Below are 21,978 nucleotides of genomic sequence, written 5' to 3' on the forward strand. Positions count from 1 at the left end.
TGTGTCTGGTTATAGAGCTGGCTCAAGCTGAAAGGCAAGTAGAGACAACATGGGCTTTCTTGAAGGCAAGTAGGTTCCCAAGAAGGCTGCTATATATTCTGGGTTTCTATCAAGTTTTTCCAACATAAAAAAGAGCAGTGATAAAATAAAGTACATATTTTTTCTCCTCCAATTTGATCAAGAAGAAGCTAAGTTTGAAAACCAGCAACTGATTTCAGAAATGAAAAATCAAAATCCAGCACTTGGCACAATATCTCAAAAAAATCAATTAGTCAATTTTGAAAATGAGAAGGTTTTGCCAGAAGCCAGTGATCTATTTATCTCAACTCTATCTGTCTGAGTCGTGAATTTCTAACGGGGCCAGAAAAGGTTCCTTGTGATTCAGTGAGAGAACAAGCGTGTGTGAGATGTAGTGTAGTATGTAAACCGTTTGACATCAGTGTTTGGGCTTTCTTTATGAGAACATCTGCAGCAGCTGCCCTATAAATTCCCAATGTTGAGAAAGCAGGAACAAAAAGTTCCATTTTTGTATAGCAGTGTACCATGGCAAGAAGCAGACCCAGTCGTGCCTCATCTGGAGCAGCATGGCCAACGTTTTGGGAAAATCAAATTGGGGATGAAGAACTGAGATAATGTTGGTGTATGTTTACAAGCCAGTTCTGCACAGCAACAGACAACATTGAAGAGATCTTACTGATTGCCACCATATCAGCCCCAGACAACAGGCAAGACATCTGTCTTGGTTTTACTTTTCAACAGACCAACTCTGTGTGGTATTCTGGCATTTAATGGGAAATATTGGCTGATGTGACGATGTTGTTGTTTCCTCTTTAAGAATGTCTTCATTGCCAGTGATATCTAAATGTTAAAGTTTCAACTAGCCCCATAGGCAATCAGCATTTCACATTATTAGCACATTATTAGCAGACACACTCAGTGCTAAATTAAACATACACTCAAAATTCAAATGCTTCTGGCTTCTTGGCAGATTTTTGGGACTTTTCAGATTTGTGAAAAACGCTGACAATTCAATTCAGTTTTTTTATAAGGTACTAAATCACAACAATAGTTACTTTGGGGAAATTTATATTGTAAGGTAAAGACCCTACAATAATACAGAGTGACAGTGGGAAGGAAAAACTCCCTTTAACAGGAAGAAACCTCTGGCAGAACCAGACTCAGGAAAGGGCTTCCATCTTTTGTAACCTGTTGGGGGTATGGGGAAGAGGCATGCTGACATGCTGTGGAAGAAAGCCAATGATGAATAATAATAACTAATGATTCAATTCAGAGTGGTGTATAAATGCACAGTGAGTGAAAAGGTGAGTGAAGAAGATTGATTTTAGTGGAGGGAGACTAAAAATCCAGAAAAAAACAACACTTTACATAAAAGTTACTAACTGATTTGCATGTCATTGAGGGAAATAAGTCCCATCCCTAAAACTCAGCCAGAATTATTGTTCCCACAGATTGGCTGTGTGCCATGATTGCAATCAGCCAATCAATCAATCACAGATGCTCCTGGTCTCAACCTGTATATCGAATCATCCTGCGTCAGCGTGACACTGAAAAACTAGTTATGCATTTATTCCTTCTAGCCTGGACTATTCTAATTTACTATTATCAAGATGTACTAAAAAAAAAAACCCAGAAAAGCCTCCAGCTTATCCAGAATCTCTGCAGCATGACTACTGACAGGGACTAGAAGTAGAGAGCATATTTCTCCTATATTGACTTCTCTTCACTGGCTGCCTGTTAAATCCAATTTTAAATCTAATTTAAAAAACCTGCTCCTCACATAACAGATCTTAAATAATCAGGCCCCATCTTATCTTAATGACCTTTTATCACCCCATTAGAGCTCTCAGACTGCAGGCTTAACTGTTGTTCCTAGAGTATTTAAAGGTAGAATGACAAGACCATTAACAAGAAGCTTGGTGAGAAGATGACAGAGGATGATGTGAATATTCAGGGGTGGAGGAAATGTAAAATGATCATCAATCACCCTCGTCTGGAGCTTAAGGCAAGATCGTACCTCACAGGGTGAGGATAATCATAACAGGACGAGGATCATCCCAAAACTATATGGGAGGAGTTTGTTAATGATCTGATGGCAGTCGTGACCACAGTCACCAACAACACCACTGGTAACACACTATACTGTAATGCAGGGATGTAAAACTCATTTTACATCATGTGCTACATACAGCCTACTTTAAGTCCAGACCAGTGAAACTCTCCTTTCCATCAGTGTAAAGAAGTAATTGTTTCACTGTAAATTTCTATATTAGACTGTTCTATTATTTTTTTTAAATATTTAACTATTATTTATTAATTTGGTGTAGTATAAATAGCCATGGGGAAGTTCTTTATCAGTACAGTAAAAAAATAAGTCCAAAATTTATGCCCTCCTTAACATTTTCCAAAGCCATCCAGGGGGCTGTATTGCATCCTTTTACAGACTGATTCTGATCGCCTGGCCTTATGTTTGTCACCCCTGCTATATTGGATTAAACATTTGCAACGTATGCAAGTTCCCCCTGCTCAAGAAGGCATGTACATGTACAAAGAGTCTGCATCTGATTTAAGAGGGGTCGGATACAAGGTTTTTTGGCTGCCAGCAGATACTGCAGGTGTACTGGTCATGTAGAAACTGGAGGCAGCAATTGTCTTAGGAGAACATATTATATGCCACCATCTGCTTTTGTCAGTGATCATGCCAGCAGGGTACCAGGCACTGATGGAGAAAGTGCATCATTATCCTCTTTGGCAGGTTAAACTTTTCATCACTGTCAGGAAGTACAAACTCTGCTGTTTTTTTTTTTTGGGGGGGGGGGTTCTTACAGAAAATCTACAACCAGCTCCACTGTTAATGTGACTCACACATTGTGATCAACCCTGATCACAACATGTGAGTCAGCCTGGCAAAATGCAAAGGAATAAATTAAAAAAAAATCACTGAGATGCTCAGAGTACCTCCAAAAACCGGGGAACTACGAGGGTGAGACAAATGTGACCGATCTGTATATTGTTTATGTCATATGAAGTTAATTGTTAGTTGATATTATATTTCGTTAACTCCAAATCAGATTTGAGATGTTTTATCTCATTTTGATATTTAAATTTTATCATTTTTTTCGTGAATAGAGCACATTAAAACCTCAGCAGCACTTTCCACACAAGAGAGACGCATGGTTAAAGAGATGAAATCGATCGAATCATTAAACCAGACAATGTTTAATAAATGATTTAAATCAAATCAACAAAGCTGCACAAACGACATTTTTATATTTACATTTATTAAATGTAGATTCGTCGGTGAAATTTGTCGAAAGTGCGGTATCGATTGTGAAAACAGATAAACACTGAGCAGCCTGCAGTGGAGCTGATCCTGCTGTGAGCCTGTTGTGCCTTTTCCCCAAATAAAGGACGCTTGGAAGAGGAGAAAGTATGAGCGACTTACTCGGAATCACGTGACTCACACAGATAGGTTTTTCGTCTCCATTTAACCGTTTTCCTTTTTTGTATATGATGGCTGAGCTAATCTAGCAGGCTAACAAGCTACAGTGCCTTTTCCTCTACCGGAAGAAGATCAGAGAGTGCAGCCTCTGTTTCCTCCTAATGGCTTCAACTTCTGCAGTTGGAAAAGGTATTTTTGTTCTGTTTTTCTTCCTATTCTGTCTGTTTTCTCCGTAGATAATGTTTATATTTCTATCAAGTAGCTTTTACGTTCATTTTTACATTCACAAATTAGTGATTAGCCATATTTTAGCAGTTGGTGGTAAATACCCCCTCCTGCAAAGACGTTTCTTTCCTTTTTTTGACCAATTTCTTAAAGAGTATTTGCGAAGATTATTGTTATATGTTATAGCTAGTGTTATATTTGCCCAAGTTTAAATTTGCAGTCATTTTAATGACTGGAGTTAATGTGAAATTCTTTAATACATCTACATCATTAATAAATATCATGTCACAATGATTTTGCAGCAGAATGGCGTGAAGGTGACAGTTGTCTGGCTCTACACCTAAGACATGGTGTCCTGAGAGAAGCCACTATCCAGAAACTGACCTCCAGCTCTCTTAATGAGGATACAGCATGGGTGATATTTAAAGACACTAATAAAGATGTGGGAGAGGACGAACAAGAGGCGGAAGCTATACCTGTCTCAAAACTTGTGAGACCTGGTTTGAGGGACTTCATGCATGAGAAACCTTGGTTTCCTACCAGCCTGATAGACCCCAAGTTATGTGTCCCGTTAGAGCTGAGTGATGCTGATGAAGACCGAGTTCCCTATACCATCAATAGATACCTTAGAGCCTACCAGCAGGAAGGTATCAGGTTCATTTACAATAACTACATCCGTTCCAGAGGTTGCATCCTGGGAGATGACATGGGCCTGGGAAAGACTGTACAGGTACAAAGCACGTTATTTTTTTTGTGAGAACTGTTAAAGTGCCAGTGTTTGTTTTTAATTTTGCTTCCTGTGGCTCTCTTCCTTTTCATTCTTGTCGTCTGTTGGATCTCACCTTAGGTCATTGGTTTTCTGGCTGCTGTATTGCACAAAACAGGCACATGGGAGGACATTGCAAACAACAGGCCCCAGTTTCTGCAGAGTCAGCAGTCATCTGAGCAAAGTAATCCCAGCAAAGTAGGTTGTTTTTTTTTTTTTTAAAGCTTGCTTACATAAAAATGTGACCTGTGTTTTAACAAAATTGTCAAGAAAAAAAAAACACACACACTATGTATTTGATAAAGTGCAACAAGTGACAGCAGTGGAATGTCACAGTCACAATTTTGACATTTCTGTGACATTTCTGTTTAAGGTGTTCCTTATTGTGGCCCCACTGTCAGTGCTTTATAACTGGAAAGATGAGCTGGACACATGGGGTCACTTCCAGTGTGTGGTGGTCCACGGACTGAGGAAAGAGGAGGAGTTGGCCCGCATTAAGAAAGGGCGAGTTGAAATTGCCCTCACTACCTATGAAACTCTTCGTCTCTGCCTGGATCAGTTTAATAAGTAAGACCCACGCTTAAAAAACATGTATAGTACATTTAGTACTATTTATAAATTAGGCTCCTTAAGAAATTGTTCATTTTAGTTTTTATTTATTTTTAAGGCACTTTAGTTGCATTTTAGATCAATTTTGTGCCGTAAATAAATTTGCCTTATCTATTTATGCCCTAGATTATATCTTTGCCTTTTCCCTACAGGATTGACTGGTCTGGTGTGGTTGTGGATGAGGCCCACAAGATAAAAAATCCAGACTCTCAGATCACTCAGGCCATGAAGGAGCTAAGATGTAAGGTTAGAGAGCTTGTGTTGTTATTTCAGAGTTCTTGTATTTAGTATGGACTACTAATGAGTCAGTATCAAATAACTGATAGTGGAAAGTGTTGATGCACTTTGTCTTTGAGGCTGTACACATTAATTTATTAACCTTTTAGCAAGCTCAACTTTGAGTCAGGATTCTAATGCTAACTTTGTATTTCCATCAGGTCAGAATTGGTCTCACTGGAACTATTTTACAGAACAACCTGGAGGAGCTGTGGTGTGTTATGGATTGGTGGGTTAAAATTACAACCTTAAAATTTATATCACAACTTGTCTTTTAAAAAATGTGAGAGGCATAAAGCAATGCAAGTCGGGAACATGTTTGGATATGGGAGGCTATTTCACTATACCCTTTCTTTTTACAGCCCTCAGCAAGTGTTTGACCACTGTAGGATTTCAGTTGCTCAACATTTCTTGGCCTCCTCTGTTGTTTTTATTGTTTCATAATTTGTTTTTAATGGGCCATGATAGGCTGCCAAGAGAGGGACTGTGGTACTGCATGAGGAAATCAGGAGTGGCAGAGAAAACTGAGGTTGGTACAGGACATGTACGAGGACAGCGAGAACCTGGTGAAATGTGAGTTCAAGCTGGAAGTGGGATTACATCAGGGATCAGCTCTGAGCTCTTTGTTGTTTGTGATGGTAATGGACAGGTTGACAGATGAGGTCAGGCAGAAGTCTATGTGGACTATAAGATTTGTAGATGGCATTGCAATCTGTAGTGAGGGTAGACAGGCAAGGAGCGGCAGTAGTGGCGTGGATTAATTTAGATACCTGGGATCAACCATTCAAAGCAATGGACAGTGCATAACAGTGAAGAAGTGAGTGCTGGCAGAGTGGAGATGAGTGTACGGAGTGATGTGTTCCCAAAATGTTGCAGTAAGTGTGAAAGTAAGGTTTATGAGATGGTTTTAAGACCTGCTGTGTTGTATTATTTGGAGATAGCACCACTAATTCCCACAGGAGGTGCAGCTGGAGGTGGCAGATCTGAAGACGTTAAGATATTTTAGCTTAGGTTGAGCGGTTTCGAGACAAAGTTGGAAGATTGAGATTTTTTTGAACATCCAGAGCAGGGATAATGTATATATTGGTCAAAGGATGCTGAATGTGGACCTTCCAGGTGGGAGGTTGAGAAGAAGACCACAAAGAAGATTCATAGACGAAGTGAAGGAGGACATGCAGAGGGTTGGTGTTGGAGAGCAGTATGCTAGTTATAGCGTGAGATGTAGTCAGATGCTCCACTGTGGTGACCCCTAAAAGGAGCAGCCTAAAGAAGGCATTTTTAACTAGACCATTTTAGCACCTGAATTCAGCCTTCCCTGAAAAACATCCATGACTGTTCAACATCAATGGTCCCATCAATGTGCAGAGATGGACACTAATGCACTCCCACACCTCCACAAATGCTTGCCTCTGGTCTTACCGTCTTACTAACAAGAACCGTTAATTCTTACTGTTAAAAATCTTACTTTAATATGTAGACTTTGCCCCATTTTCAATTAAATTTAATGAATTGCATTATGTTTTTATTTAACTTCTATGCAGGGATTCAGATTTATGTTTACTTTTCTCTTCAGGGCTATACCAGGTTGTCTTGGTAGCTTAGGCCACTTCAAGAACAAATTTTCAGATCCAATTGAGCAAGGGCAGAGGCACAGCGCAACCAAACGCGCTCTCGCTACAGGGAGGAAGGCCGTCAGAGCCCTGGTGAGGAAGATTTCTCATTGGTTCTTCAGAAGGACTAAAGCTCTTATCAAAGAACAGCTGCCCAAGAAGGACGACCGGGTAAGACTAGACGTCAGACTGACCAACACTTTTATCACTTACTGTCCTTTTATCATTTTCATAATTACATTTTTTTTTAATTCAATCAGATTTATTTGACTTAATTCCCTTCTGTATATGTATGTATGTGTTGTTTCATCGAAGGTGGTATATTGCTCTATGACAGAGTTTCAGCAGACAGTGTATCAGGCAGTGCTCGGCAGTGAAGATGTGACATTACTCCTAAGGTCATCAGAAAAATGTGACTGTCACAGCAGACGCACCCGCAGAAGCTGCTGCTATAAAGTTAGTTTTTCTCTTCTGCTATCGTGCTTCGTAAATTGCAGGGACACACAACTTGATTCTATATGTTGAGACCAAAATCACTTTTATTGGATATTTTGTTTGTTTGTTTACATTTTATTTTACCCACTTTAAAGTATCACATCAAAATATCACAATGTATTTTAACTGCAGTTCATATAAAGTGTCTTTGTGAAGGTGCCTAATCTTTTTTTTCATTAAGTAACTGTTTTAAAGTTCATTATAGTCTGCTAGAATACACTAAGTAATAGATCCCATTAAAACAGAAAGGAAACTTTATGCTTTTGCATAAAAATCACATGTATAAAAATCAACAAGAAGATGCTTTGTCTCTTACATTAAATAATATTTTCCTTCTATCATAGACAAACTCTGATGGTGTTCATATGAAGGAGCTGTACTTTAGTTACCTGGCCATATTGAGAAAAGTTGCGAACCATGTAGCACTCCTTCAGTCTACTCCAGGCACCAGCAAGAAACAGGTAGAGTTGTGTTGCTTTGCACGTGATTCTGGATCGATTCTCTCAAGATCTTGTTCATTAAAATGACTTTCCCACTTATTTTTAGGAAAAGTATGTGAGTGCTGTTTGTGCAAAGGTATTCCAGAAGTTTCCAGAATTTGTGCATAGATGCAAAAATGAAGCATTTGAAGCCTTGTCAGACCCAATGTACAGTGGAAAAATGAAGGTAAAGCACGAAAACAGCTGCGTGATCCCTTCACTGCCAGTTTCTAAAGGGGGTTAACAGGTTTATGCTTTCTTTTAGGTGCTGCAGAAGCTTCTCAAATTTTATCTACAAAAGAGAGATAAAGTGCTTATTTTTTCTCTCTCAACCAAGGTGAGAGCTGCGTTTGCATTTTTTGTTTCTGTGACTTTGGATGTGTGATTGCAGGTTTATATGTTGTGCAATGAGTGAATTAAATACTGAGTCGTATCTATTTTGATAGATTCCAATTTGTTCATTTAAATAGGGAGTCTTCTTCTAGGGTCGTTTTACATTATACATATTTTCCTTAGGCAGTGTTATTAAAAAGCACTCTGTGCAGTTTCATTGCTATGCAGATGATACCCAGCATTATTTTTTTCATCAAGCCAGATGATACAAATCTACCAGTTAAATTACTGGCATTTCTTAAAGACCTGGATTACCTCTAATTTCCTATTTCTAAATCATCCCAAACTGAAGTTTTTGTACTTGATCCTAAAAATCTTGGAAACATGGTGTCTAACCTGATACTCTGGATGGCATTAACTTGACCTTAAGTAACACTATGAGGAGTATTGGAGTTCTTTGTGACCAGGATATGTCCTTCTGTATGCATATTAAACACACGTGTAGGACTGCATTCCTTCATTTGCAAAATATCATCCTGTCTCAGAGTGATCCTGAGAAACCAGTTCTAAATCTTTCCGTTAACAGGGAGTTTTTTCTTCCCACTGTTGCAAAGTGCTTGCTTATAGGGGGTTATGCAATTGTTTTTCTAATATTGTAGGGTCTTTACCTTACAATACAAAGTACTTTGAGGCAACTGTTGTTGTGAATTGGTGCTATGCCAATAAAATAAAATTGAACAAAGGAGCAGCCTGAACCTTGCTAATCGCGTCTTCTGTTAGATGAATTGCTTATAGGAAAAAAAGGTCTAGAGGACGTGGTTTTCTCATTACATCATGTTTATTTATAAGTTTGTGGTGAAGACAATTAGACTGAGAGTGCAGTCTAATGGTTGTAGTCACCTGATACAGTATAACTCATTTAAGCTTCAGGTATATCAATCAGCAGTTATTATAGTTTTTGCTTTCTGTTCAGTTTAATTTCACTCTCTCCAGGAATACATCAGGTGTCTTTGTGAGGTTCTGTTGAAATGCTACTGCGTCTGCTATAATTCTGGAATTAGTTTTAGAGTGGGTTTACTCGTTAAATTTTTAATAGTTTTAGATTTGTTGTCATTATCGTGTAGGTGAGATTAAAGTGCAGCGCAGTCTGATAATACACGGTCACATAGGCTTAAGTCTAAAAGTAATATTTTTATGTTAAGTATTGTTGTGTTATCTCAGTTAGGTTTTGTTTTCATTTAATTTTACAGCACTTTCACACTCACTTTTAGGTGTTATATTAGTTTTAGTTAGTTATAACCTTGAGCCTAAGTTTCTTTTTCTCAGTCTTCACATCATAACTGAAAGTACTTAATTTTTGATGTGGGCGTGGGATGCAGGCAGAGTGTGCAGAAGGGAGGAAGCATGATATGAAGTCATATTTTCATGACCTTGGTTTTACTTTAATGCTAATCATGGTGTCCATACAGGCCAGTGTAGTGCTCAGTGTTTAGCCTCACTGTAGATCTGTAAGTATAAGTTGTAAAGACTGAAGTCCAGCAGATATTTTTAGATATGCTGCTTCAGTTTACACGTGTAGGATCTATTTTCTATACAACTCTACTGATTAATAAACTCCTAAATGGTCATTTATTGTGTATTGAATCTTTTAGCTATTAGATGTGATGGAGAGCTACTGCATGGCTGTGGGCCTGGACTTCAGCAGACTGGACGGATCCACCAAATCCAAAGAGCGAGTCCAGATCGTCAGAGACTTTAACAGCTCCTCTCACATCAACCTCTGCCTGGTTTCCACCATGTCAGTTGGAAATACCAACACTTGTAGCAATTAATTTTATCCTAGGTAGTATTTGGTATTGAAACCTACTAATATGTGTATTTTCTATTAGGGCAGGTGGTCTTGGTCTTAACTTTGTTGGTGCTAATGTTGTGGTGCTGTTTGACCCCACCTGGAACCCAGCCAATGACCTTCAGGCTATTGACAGGTAGGCTGCCACCTGACTAGATATTATTTCATAGTAGTGTTTTGCTGCAGCTCTTTAGCTAACCTAACAATATTCTGGTAATTCCTAACTGTTGCATACTGCATCCAAAGTCAAGGCAGGAATGTTTGGTGTTATTGCGCCACTTTGTGCTGTTGAAAAGCATCATACTTTTTATACATCTCCTCAGGGCATATCGCATTGGCCAATGCAGGGATGTGACTGTTCTTAGGCTGATCTCACTGGGGACTGTGGAAGAGGTCATATACCTACGACAAATTTACAAACAGGTACCAGACTACTGTAAACTCATAGACATAATGTAATCTGCAATTTAAATACTGTATATACAGATGAAGCTATAGTATATAAATTAGATGCTGCATTTCCACATTCTCTCCCATTTTCCAGCAATTGCACTCCTCTGTAGTTGGCAAAGAGAGCTCCCGGCGGTATTTCGAAGCAGTGCGGGGGCATGGTGACCATAAGGATGAACTGTTTGGGATCAAAAACCTATTTAGGCTGCAAACTCAAGGGACCTGTCTCACCCGCAAGATTTTAGAGGTTAGATAGCCGACAGACCTTTTACTGTTTGACTGTGTGTGCTGCTGCCCGCCTGGACTCACATCATCCCACTGATTTATTTCCACAGTCACAATTCAGGGTTTCACAAACCAAAATGACTTTTACTGTTTCTTGTCTTGGGCCTTTGGAGGCATTTAACACTTGCTTTGATTTTCAACTCAATATCAAGACTTAAACTACACTAGGTAGGTATGACTGTCCTGGTTTCATCATCTCAGAGCACAGAGAAAACTGGGTGTACATATTTCCATCTGCATAATAAATGCACTACATCTCTTAATCTTTGAATTCAGGTGTTGTTAAAATAATTGGCTGTAGCTGCGTCCGCAAGGGTGGTTAGCAGGATTCAGAAATCTTGATTTATACATACAACAGTGTCACAGTACTCTAGGTTGCTTGTTGTGTTTTTAAAAAGCAGGATATTGCCCAAATAGGATTTCCCTTTACATTTCAAATTAAAGATATGTTTAAACGTACAGTTATAAAAATGGTATCCTGCAGAAGACCTAACCTGTCTCTCACAGTGTTATACTAAATACCAAAAGTGAAAGATATTGTTGTGCTGATGGTTGTGACAGAACTGAGTTGATGCTGTTCACTGAAATGTTTGTTTTGATGAATTCCTCTCAGAGAGAAGGGCAAGTGGAGGCTGGTGTTATGATGAGTACACACACAGGCAAAGACACGGAGGAGGAGACAAAGGGAGCTGGCGTGAGTAGTCTTCTCTTCTCAGAAACTCAGAACATCCCTGACTCTGTCATTCTTTCCAAGCAGACCGCTTGTCTTCCCATTCCCACGTGAACCCTGCTGTCCGTCAGTCTACCAGCCACACAGTCTCATTAAGCAGATCTCAGCTGCTGTTCTGAGAGAGTGAAAGTGACCAACTTGTACTGCACACTTCCAATTAATTACTATTAATACTTGCAAACACATCAAGTGCAGTAGACTCTGGAGTACGCTATGGAAGATAACAGATAACATTTTATTCTATTAGTGAAACTGAAGCATAAGGCTCTTGTTGTGTCACCACCACATATGAACAGCTGGGTGCCATTACTTGTTTGCGCTAATGTAAGGCACATACCACAATGAAGTCTGTCTTCCACTTTTCAGCTATTTATTTATACAGTGGTACCCCTTATCATCCTTTTCCCAGCCAGGCCTGCAGTGTGCACTATGCTGTCCTTTTTACTACTCCACTGAGAACAGTCAGAGCAGCTTTTTCCTTGCAAAAAAATCCAAAAACAAATAACGAAAACCCTGAAACACTATAGTGAATTCAGACATACTCAAAGAACCTGGATACCTGCAAAAATATGAGCTAACCTGGGTCACCTAGTTCATGAAATTGAAATTAGAATCAGTTGGGGGGCAGCCAGAGACTCATTCATGTAACACTGGAACACGTTATGACCCTTTTCTTTTTATCATTATAGAAGCTTTAAACCACATTATTGAAAGTTAACAAATAGCTTTGTATCACTTGAAAGATTGCCTGATTGGGTCACTCAGTGGTGATACAGGTGGATTTTTGAGCTAAAGCTACAGTTCACTTACAACAAGATGCAACTAATAAGAGAAATGTATTGCCTGCCCTGCTTGTCCTTTCTTTCTCAGTCTGTTTCTACCTTGTGTCTACTGTTTTAGCAAGCTGGAGGTTCTTCACCTACAAAAGTCCATGTACCAAATGATAAACCAGTGAAGGAGAACAGCGACGCATCAAACGTCTCCACAGGGGTGCTGGACTTCAGCAGTGAAGAGGATGAGAGGGAGCAGGGGGTCAAGAGAAAGGCCTCAAACCTCAGTACAGATGATTGCAATAGGAGCAGGAGTGCTACAACAGGTCCTGGTCGAATGAGTCTCCAACAGCATGGTTTCTCCAAACTCTTTGAAAGAGTCAAAGAAGCACCAGCGCTAGAAGGACAAACGAGTCCAGAAGGTGAAGGAAGCTGCTTTGAGGAAGATCCTGAGGAGGAAAAAAGGGAAGACACGTCGACCTCCATCACAGGAAATGTCGGTGTCCATTTGGGAACAGAAACCAGGGACACATCCTGCAATTCAGACAGAAAATTAAGAGATAATGGAGATAATGGGAGACAAGACGGTGACACGGGTCTGAAACGGCAGATACGTGAAATAATTACTGTGGATGAAGATGGCAATAAAAACTCTAAAGTAGAAAAAAATAAAGTTAATAAACTCAAAACTACATTTCGCCAAAAACACAAGTTTGGTGGTTACTCAGATGAATCTGAAGACTTCGACTTAGAGGCAAAGTCGTGGTCCAAAAAGGATACTTTATATTTACATGATGGAGCAGAGAAGGGGGGAGGAAGGACAGACTGCAGTAAAAGGAGGCAAAGTGCAAGTGAAAGGGATAAAAGAAGATCAAAATACACAGAAGATATAGAGACATTCTCATCTTCAGAGGAGGAACATGTAAGTCCACACATGGAGAGATCCAGAGTTAAATTGCAAAAACTTGGGCAAAGACCTGTGACGGGCACAACAGAGAAGGAAGCTTTGATGCCGAAGGCTGTTTCATTTACAACTTTGAAAAGTCAGACAACCCTGGCATCTAAAGAAAAGAATGGAACTATTGACTGCATGCTAGGTTAGTTCCAGTGCTACTTTAAACACTTTTAATAACAAAATTGTACCAATTCTGATGGACTTTTTTTTTCATTTCAAGGAGGTGTACAGGAGGTGGTGTACACCCACTCTAACCAGCGCATTGTGGGTGGCAGCAAAGCAGAAGAGCTAATCAGTCGAGCTGCTGTACGGGACGTGTTTGAACGCAAAATGTACTCGCAGCTCCCGGCCAATCACCTTCTAGGAACCCAAGAGGTACAAACAAGAGGTCAAACACTGATCTGGTCCATTGATTCTTCACATAGTATGATATAGAGCCCTCAGTCAAGCGTCATACCTTTAACCCTGTGTTGATGGCAAGTTAAAGGATCATTTCACCCAGTTTATAAAACACATTTTTTTTCTGTTACATGGGAGTGATACTTGTAGATTACTGTTGGGCAGTTTGTGCTGATTTGAAACCGAGTTGATCAGTGAAATTAATTTTAAAAAGAGTAGAACTATGGGGTAAATAAATGCTGTTCATTATGATTTAGCGTAATTATAGGACTTTTAGGACCAGTGACTTAAGACTGTCCATTAATTGCAGCACAGTACTTCATTTTTTACATGCTCTTTCATGCCTGCAAATCTGGTCCACCGGTAATGACTATAAACTATGTTGTTGTTAGGTAACTTGACAGAGAGTGGATCAATATTTCTCTGAAACTTTACTCTTGTTTGATTGTGCCAGAGCTTGGCGGAGAGCTTGCCAGACAGTGAGCCGTGTCATTCCACTATGAGGCTGCAAGAGCTCAGTTTGGATCATCCAGTCACCTTTACCACCAAGAGTGTGCATCACACCAAACACAACACCTTCATCTTTGGCGAGACTCCCAAAGCCATACGCAGGTAGTGAATTGTAAAAGAGTTTAACTTATTTTAAGGCAGAAAAATCACATGATGATAAGAGAGGCCGGGGGGTAAAAGAGGGAGAGGTGATGAAGGTGTAGGGGAAAAACTGCAACAGAAGAGTAAAAAAAATTCTGATATGGGAGGAAAAAAGTAGGATAATAAGTGAGAGGAAGGTTGGCTAGAGGAGTAATGGGGAGGAAAGGAAAAGAAAGAACAATTTCTAGCAGTGAGGAATGAGGCCAAAACCTACCGGAGATATAGTGTTGAGTGCCCCACCTGGGCCTCAGTAATTGTGTATGTGTATTTAGTGAGGGACCACCTCTGAGCTTTTCCTTCCACCTATTTCCCAGCATCGTGCCAAAGATTACCCAGTTATGACCATGCCCAACAGTGCAGGAGTTTTCCCCTTCACAACCGCAGCCCTCCTGGGACTAACCAAAATGATCGCCTTAGGACTTCCAAACTCACTCTGATACGTACACACACATATCCTAACAAGTATTAGCACACGTTCACATGCAGAGCATTCAAATACACGATTCTGTTCTGCTGCATCACCCCCACCCCTTTCTAAATACTCAAACGCAGACACACAGACACTGTTCGTGGCTCCAGTCTCACTCCCCGAGGGCTGTATCCCTGCCTGGAGGCTCACCAGGAAGCAAATACACACTACTTATATTGCTATCGCCTCAGTTAACCTTGGTGTTTAATGATTAAAATCCACATGCGCATCAGGTTATACTGCTCCTACTTTTATTGTTTTGTTTTGTTTTGTTTTGTTTTTTCAGTAAAAGCCACAAATGCTAGTAACACCACTATAATTCTGCTTTACCACCACGGAGGTATTTCTGTCCCCAATAATTGTTAGAGCAGAGTTTTAATAGGTGCCTAGGAGCTAATGAAAAATACTACACACTACACTGCTTTCTGGATATGAGCATGAATATGGGATGTTTATAATTAGTTAGGCCTCACTCAATATGTGGTTAATAGTATAGGCCTTGTGGCTTTTTGAAGAGGTATTATTTGAGATTTTAAGGCATTTTATGGTCACAGATGCCAGATTCTAGCCTTGATCTTACTGTGCATTTATGAATAGAGGTTAGGAGAAACCATTAGTTGTTAAAATATCCTGTCATCTTCAGTATCTAACACAATTTTCTATTTTTAGATGGGTTTTTTGCACTTTCTTCCTTCATTATCGCCCCTTTTCTTTTCTTTCTTTTTTTTGCAGGCAACAGCTGGAGGAAATGGCAGAAAAATTCAAATTTCCCACAGTCCACCAGTTTGCTGTTGAAATTCTGAGCAAAGATTCAACCCAGAGGCTGGCCTTGCTTCACCAGTATTATACTTCACTGAACCTCCCCGAGTTGGCTGATACGGTCAAAAACAACTTCCCACAACCTGTTTCAGCACAAGCCTCCCCCTTAGCTGCTAACTCGGAGATCAAAAATCCACAAAAGGATGCTTCAAAAGCCACAAAAAATTTGACATTCACTCAAAAGAATTTCAGAACTAAACCTGAAACATCGCAAAAAACTCCTGTGCCACCAAAAAAGGCTAGAAACTCAAAAGGCGATACTCCAAAACCTCGCAAAAAGCAAAGAATATCACAAAGGAATGTGCTGGAACCTCTAAGTGATGTTCCAAGTCCTGAGTCAGAAGAGCAGGACGAGACGCACTGCAGTGCCAGAGGACTCAAGCGGACAAAGGGAGGTAGTGTTTCTACTTCTGGAGCCCACATAGCTGGTGGTGGTCTTGGCGGCGATCGAGTCAGCAGCAGTGGTCTTGGGTCTGGGGAGGCTTCTGCTCGCCTGAACTGCACAGACAGAGATACCCCTTCTTCTTCGGACCTCAGCCATGGCAGTTCCGCCATGGTATCCAAACCCACAGCACGAGGAAAAGAGCAGGAGCAGAAGTCATCTTTGAGGATAAGTGAAACTTTGCAGAGGGAGCAGAGAGAAAATTCTCAGCCCCCTTCCATCTCCACTAATCGCTCCTACCTAACAGAGCTGATAGGAGACACCTCGATCCTAGATGACTTACTAAAACCCAAACCCAAGAGTACTCAACACATCCCAAAAACACCACCCGTAGCACCTGTAAGCACCAATCTTACCACGCCTTCACCGTCCGCACTCACTTCCCACTCTGATGCAACCTTACACACCCAAACTACACACCAGGTCGAAACAACAGCACGGGCATCGAAGGGCAGTCGCAAAGACTTCTGGGACATCCTGAATGAGGGTAATGAGGAGAGTATCAATAGATTAACAGATTTAGAAGAAGTGCAGAGAGTTTGCATCACCACCAACTTTGCAGCTAGAACCGTGTCTGCGGAGAAGGACAGCAAGAGTCTCTGGAAAACTAATGACAAGTTCCTGTGGAAAAAATAGCATTTGAATTTGTATTAGTGAACAGTTTTGCAGCTTTGTCTGCAAATTTTCGTACTTTTCTTTTGTTTAAAACGATTGAATCTTTTAAATTGTCTTTTATTTTTACTTTTTAAAAAAGAGAATTCTCTTGTATGTTACTAAAATAAACTTCAGTGTAATCACTCTTGAAAGTATTTAGTTGAACGTGCATATACTTTTATCAAAATAGTTTCCCTGCTCTTCTTTTTTTTCTTTTTTTCTACACTGGCTAAGCACTATACTTTGTCGTCACAGTGTTAAGTTGTATATGTGTATCATGTGATGACAACAGATAATTTCCATTACACTGGACTGTTTCCAACAGAGAAACAAAAAGTGGAACTTCAGGGCGAAGCTGACTCAGATCTCATCAAACATGGTTATGGTTTGGACTTAGCATAGGCAGGGTTGCATAGTGTCAGCCCTTTTAGCCGATCACACAGGTATAGTGGCTGATCAGCTGTTCCTAAATACAGCAACTGTGAAATGACTAAACTTTTCATTTGGTAGGTGGTTGGCATCTGGGACTACACGTTTTCTTTTTCTGCCAACCAGTGGTTGTTAAGGGGTTAACGACTGGCTTCTAGGCTTGTGTGACTGATATCATAATTGTCACCCAATAAGTGTTGGTGACTGTGCAGAAATACCACTTAAAACTCCTTAATGGCTGTTAGGTCTGTGTCACTCCACACCCGTTGCTGCCTCACACCTCCCAAGAGAGTGGACATTACATAATGTAGATGGTGATGTTTCCCTGCAGTCATCTGCACTGTAATCTGAGCGCTCTGTGGGTCTGCTGAGTTGTGCCCCTCAGAGGGGAGAGCTGCTGTGCTATTAGTGTAATAACAATAAGCAATTCAAGACTTAAGTGGAGCAGCGAGATGAGTGATGGCAGGTAGTATTCATGCCCTTCCATTCACCCATCATCTGAAAATTTTCGTTGTAGTTGCATTTGTCAAATTCATCAAACTCTAAGCTTTGCCTTAATATGAAAAAAAAAAAAGGTCATCTTGTTTGTTTGGGAGTGCACATTACTGTTCTGTTACACACAGCTGTGTTTGACCTCTTTCAGCTGTTGCGTTGATGTAAATGAAAGCTGCTCTGTTTAAGTGTTGTGTTCTGTGTAGCAGAAATGAGAAAGTGCGGAACATCACTGAACGTGCCTCAACAAATCATGCAGGTCGGTAAAGTGTGTGTGTGTGTGTGTGTGTGTGTGTGTGTGTGTGTGTGGTAGATCATGGCTATGTTTGCTAAATTAGAAGCCACACATCCGTCACACCTGTTTAATGAATCAAAAGCCTTTTCTCTTCCAAGTCCCCAAAACATTTTTCTCTCTTTGTTTCTGATTCATCCAAAACTGAGATTTGCAGATCCCTATCGTTTTTATCTTTTTGTGTTTACTGGCAATGGTGAAGCTCACTAACTGGCTTGCAGTGGTTCCAGGCTAATGGATGTCAGCTAGCATGGCTCGGTGGCAAACAAAGCTTTCATGTCCTTAGTACTAACTACATTATTATAAAAAAGATCTGCTTCTGCTGCCATGACTTATAACTGACAATGTCTCAAATCAGTTGGATTATTGTATTTTATTACTTGCCATGGGAGGCCGTTTCCCACAGATGGAGCTACAAGAAATCCCACCAAAGAGGCTGACTGTTTTTCCAGTCCTCTCATTAGTTTCTTGTCTTTATGTGTCGAGGGAAGGTTGAGAAGTCTGTTTATATTTCCTGCCACAATAACCTGAGTGTCTGTAAGCCTGTAAAATGCAGCACAGTCAAGCGAAGAGATGGCCCTGAACCTCTAAGTTTATTTTCACAGGTCAGACTGTCACACCTAGTTTGATTTGATTTGTAAAAAACTGAATGAGTGTTGTCACCCACTCTGACCTCAGCCTGCAGTCATCTTTGGATCGGGTTTCTATAGGTTCACTCTGCAGTGTGTGAAGAACATCTGCAGGCTGTCACAGATTAAGAAATAGCTCATGTATAAATGCATAAAACGAAGCAACCAAAAGAATCTGCGCTACGAACTGCATCTGTTGTTTTAAAGACACTGAAATTTAAAAAAAAAAAAACATACACATTGAAAAAAAGTAATCCCAAGTCTTCAGCGTATGAATGTGATAAATGTTGATTTACAGTACTGTACAAAATAGTTCTTTGAGCAATAGTTCTTAAAGCTTTCTGAAGTTTTTATGTGGACATTGACTGCTTTTACACTCATTTTCAGTCCAGTTCTTGGGTTTTTAAGTCGGTATAAGAATCATTCAAGCATTAAAAAGGCACCAAACTCAAAGGATGAACCAGTTTTGTATCTACACACATCTTATGGAGTGACTAATACAAATTTGACATTTTTGGTTCAAATTGTCAGTATTCACAGAGGAGCTCAGGAGAGAGGTACAACAGTAAAACATGACACAGGCTCTGTCATGGGGCTGCACTTCAGCCAGTAGTGTTGGTGATCTTGTCAGAACTGATGGAAATCTAAATGCAGAAAAGTACCATCAGATTTTGATCCACCATGTAGTACTATCCAGAAAGCATCTGATGAAACACACTGCCCATGTGGTAAAAGCATAACTGGATAGAAAAAAAAAAACACAATGCAAAAGGATCAGTCATGGACTGGACCCAGAGCCCAGACCTTAACATCACCGAAGCAGTGTGGCGACAGCTTGGCAGAGAACAGAACAAACAGAATTGTACAAAGTCTGTTTTTGCCTTATTCACAGGTTTTCTGTTTATGTGTGCACCTGTTTCAATAAACATGACAAAATATCAAATATGGACAACTGTAACAATAAATGCTATAGTAAATTCTCTAAATGCATTACTTAAGACTGGATTAAATTAATCTATTCCTAGCACTGTTTTCTGACCTCATATTGTGGGAAAGGAAGGTGTGTGTATGTAGGTGCTAGTTCCTGCATTTGTTATGCTGTGTGTGCCAAGCCACATACAACATTTGTGGGTGTCAGAATTTCTTACTTAAGTCCCTCCAGCCACTATTTCCTGTACAGCGTAAAAAATTCCTGATCATGCAAAACACTCACATCCTTGGTTTAACTTGCATTTCACTGTGGCCTTAAATGTTTTGTGCTCAAAAATCTTTTTAATCTGTCTTATTAGGACTGTGTGGGTGCAAATTAATCCCATTTGAGCAGTGAGCAAACACCCTACCCTCTTTTACCAGATCTTTAATGTTTGCACTTCTACTTAACCTTTCTAACCAACTTTTAATGAATCAGAAAAGAGAAAAAATGCAAAACACTTCTCACTATTTCAGTAAAACTCATCTAAACATCACAACTCTACAAACTAACTTGTTGGTTGGCTAAGAAAATTACTTATTGGGGCTTTTTACGAGCTCATAGAGGAAATCATAGTATATAATTCTCGTCAAAGTTCATGCAACACTATAGCTTATTTAAAAAATAAGCTGAAAATAAAGGTAACCATTAAGAAATTGTAAAAGAAACTTAGCTGACCATCATAGATAATAACGTGGAAACAGATAAATAGCTTCTATCCGAGGCCTATTAAAAAAAAAAAAGCACACATTTAGGTGACTCAGCAGGCAACAACTGTTTTGGAGGGATACAGAGTCCTCCTGTTACGGTAACAGGCAGAGGAGGTCTCGAAATGTGAAAAAGAACTCCCCCTTCATTACAAAATTACACACCATTTGCCCCTCATTCCTATCCAGTTGTCTGGGTAACTGCTAGCTGTAATTTGGGTTAATTCACTAGCTCCCGAGCCCTTCCTTTCCCCATTGTGCCCCATCATAAAAGAGATATAACACAGATGCACACACACAGATACACATGCACACACTTGTACAAACTAAGTTTCTAATGCAGTGACTCACACAGTAAGGGAGACTAATCCGCATTTTGTTTGCTTCTCCTCATCACGGCTGGAAATAGGCCATGTGTGGGAATATCAGTGTAGGAGATTCAGTGCAAATCTAAGCTTTAAGCTTTAATCTTTTCATTCCTAGCACCTTTATCGAGCTGTTGCAATAATTTAGTTATTAAATTCTTTAGCTGGGGTTCTACTGTTGTCAAAAATTTTATAATATTTTTAAAGATTTGCACAAAAAGGACACTTATCCTTTCTGACCCTGCCCTGTGTTGAAGGTGGGAGAGATGGAAATGGGAGGGCTACTCTTTTTGCTGCTTTCAGAACAAAAGGAATGGAAAATTGTGTGTTTTCCCATGGGGTAAATATTGAGAGAGTAGAGATATAAACGCACGGAAGAAAGGCTTTTCTAAGCAGCCCGGGTCTCTGTTGCACTGCCAAAGGCCTGTGCGTCACTTGATCCATTGTTTAGTGTAGAGAGGTCTCGGTGAGCAAGCGGCTGCCTCCCCGCTCCAGCTGCAGACTCTCTACTGTTTATGTTTGCAGGGCCCTTCGCCTTGAAGTGAGGCTATACAAGCAAAGCCTAGCCATATGTGAGCACTGGGCCCTCAGAGAAGTTACTTGCCCTTTATTTTTCAAACCATCCATCTCTCTAAAACTCTCTCTGTCTCGTTTGTCCCTCTTCTTTCAGCTTGTTTGCTTTCCCTCGCTGACAGTCCAGCTCTTCCCTGACAGCCTGCTCTTTTGAAGAAGATGAAGGATTGGAATTATCTTCTTGAGTTTCAAAGAGCCCAGTCCTGGATGGCAGGAAAGCTGTAGGTATTATAACTGCTGGGAGAAATAATTACCCCCCTGGAACTGCTCAGTGGGAATTAAATGTTCATGGGCTCAGCAAGAAAATCAAGATTGGTAATTATGTCATAGAAATATTTCAGCTTCTATGAATGTTTGCCCATCAATACAGATGAGCATCACTCCAAAAAAGGCAACATGGAGTTAAAGGTATAGTATATACATCTGGGCTGTTTGGCCAGTCAAGTATGTAAGTGTATGGACTTTTTCAAAACTCCTTTATCCGGGTTAATTGCTACCTTCGTTTTACTTTGCAAGCACAAAAGTGGATAAAGTTCTAGTTTCAAACTAAACACTTGAGTCAACCTGGAATTTTTTTTTGTGTGAGCTTGGTTTAGTGTGTAAGTTTACGCATGTGTCTGAAGGTTAGTAGTGCTGACCTTGGCTTCTGGGTGGGCTGCAGTGGCAATGTGCTTGTCTTGGATCATCTTTGGACCCTTCTGTTTACTGAAACAACATGCAAGCAGTGTCCAGGGAGGAGAAAGGAGTCACACAGGGAGCATCCTCAAAGGCTCTCCTTTTCTTACCCGTGCTTCA

At 40.1% G+C, this 21,978-nt stretch overlaps 1 protein-coding gene across 3 annotated transcripts; it reads left to right on the forward strand.

Moving 5' to 3' along the window:
- Positions 1–3,157: 3,157 nt before the first annotated feature.
- ercc6l2 (excision repair cross-complementation group 6-like 2) lies at positions 3,158–19,670 on the forward strand. Of its 3 annotated transcripts, none has more exons than XM_086314679.1 (21): positions 3,158–3,649; positions 3,991–4,415; positions 4,533–4,649; positions 4,825–5,018; positions 5,213–5,306; positions 5,498–5,565; positions 5,805–5,909; positions 6,910–7,117; positions 7,262–7,402; positions 7,786–7,902; positions 7,988–8,107; positions 8,186–8,257; positions 9,906–10,051; positions 10,143–10,238; positions 10,426–10,525; positions 10,647–10,799; positions 11,451–11,531; positions 12,468–13,434; positions 13,513–13,667; positions 14,146–14,303; positions 15,544–19,670. In XM_086314679.1, exons 1-21 carry the CDS (start codon positions 3,622–3,624, stop codon positions 16,706–16,708), a joined length of 4,710 nt encoding a protein of 1,569 aa, XP_086170805.1. In that variant the 5' UTR covers positions 3,158–3,621; the 3' UTR covers positions 16,709–19,670. The 3 variants fall into 3 exon arrangements, with proteins under 3 accessions (XP_086170805.1, XP_086170804.1, XP_086170806.1); XM_086314678.1 differs by having other exon boundaries at positions 3,160–3,649; positions 3,988–4,415; positions 15,544–19,669; XM_086314680.1 differs by lacking the exon at positions 5,805–5,909 and having other exon boundaries at positions 3,163–3,649; positions 3,988–4,415; positions 15,544–19,668.
- Positions 19,671–21,978: the final 2,308 nt, after the last annotated feature.

The sequence above is a fragment of the Aulonocara sp. 'chitande type north' Nkhata Bay genome, linkage group LG12 (genome assembly GCF_057382095.1).
Source record: "Aulonocara sp. 'chitande type north' Nkhata Bay isolate Kocher_YH1m ecotype deep benthic linkage group LG12, A_spYH_male_GT1.1, whole genome shotgun sequence".
NCBI lineage: Eukaryota > Metazoa > Chordata > Actinopteri > Cichliformes > Cichlidae > Aulonocara > Aulonocara sp. 'chitande type north' Nkhata Bay.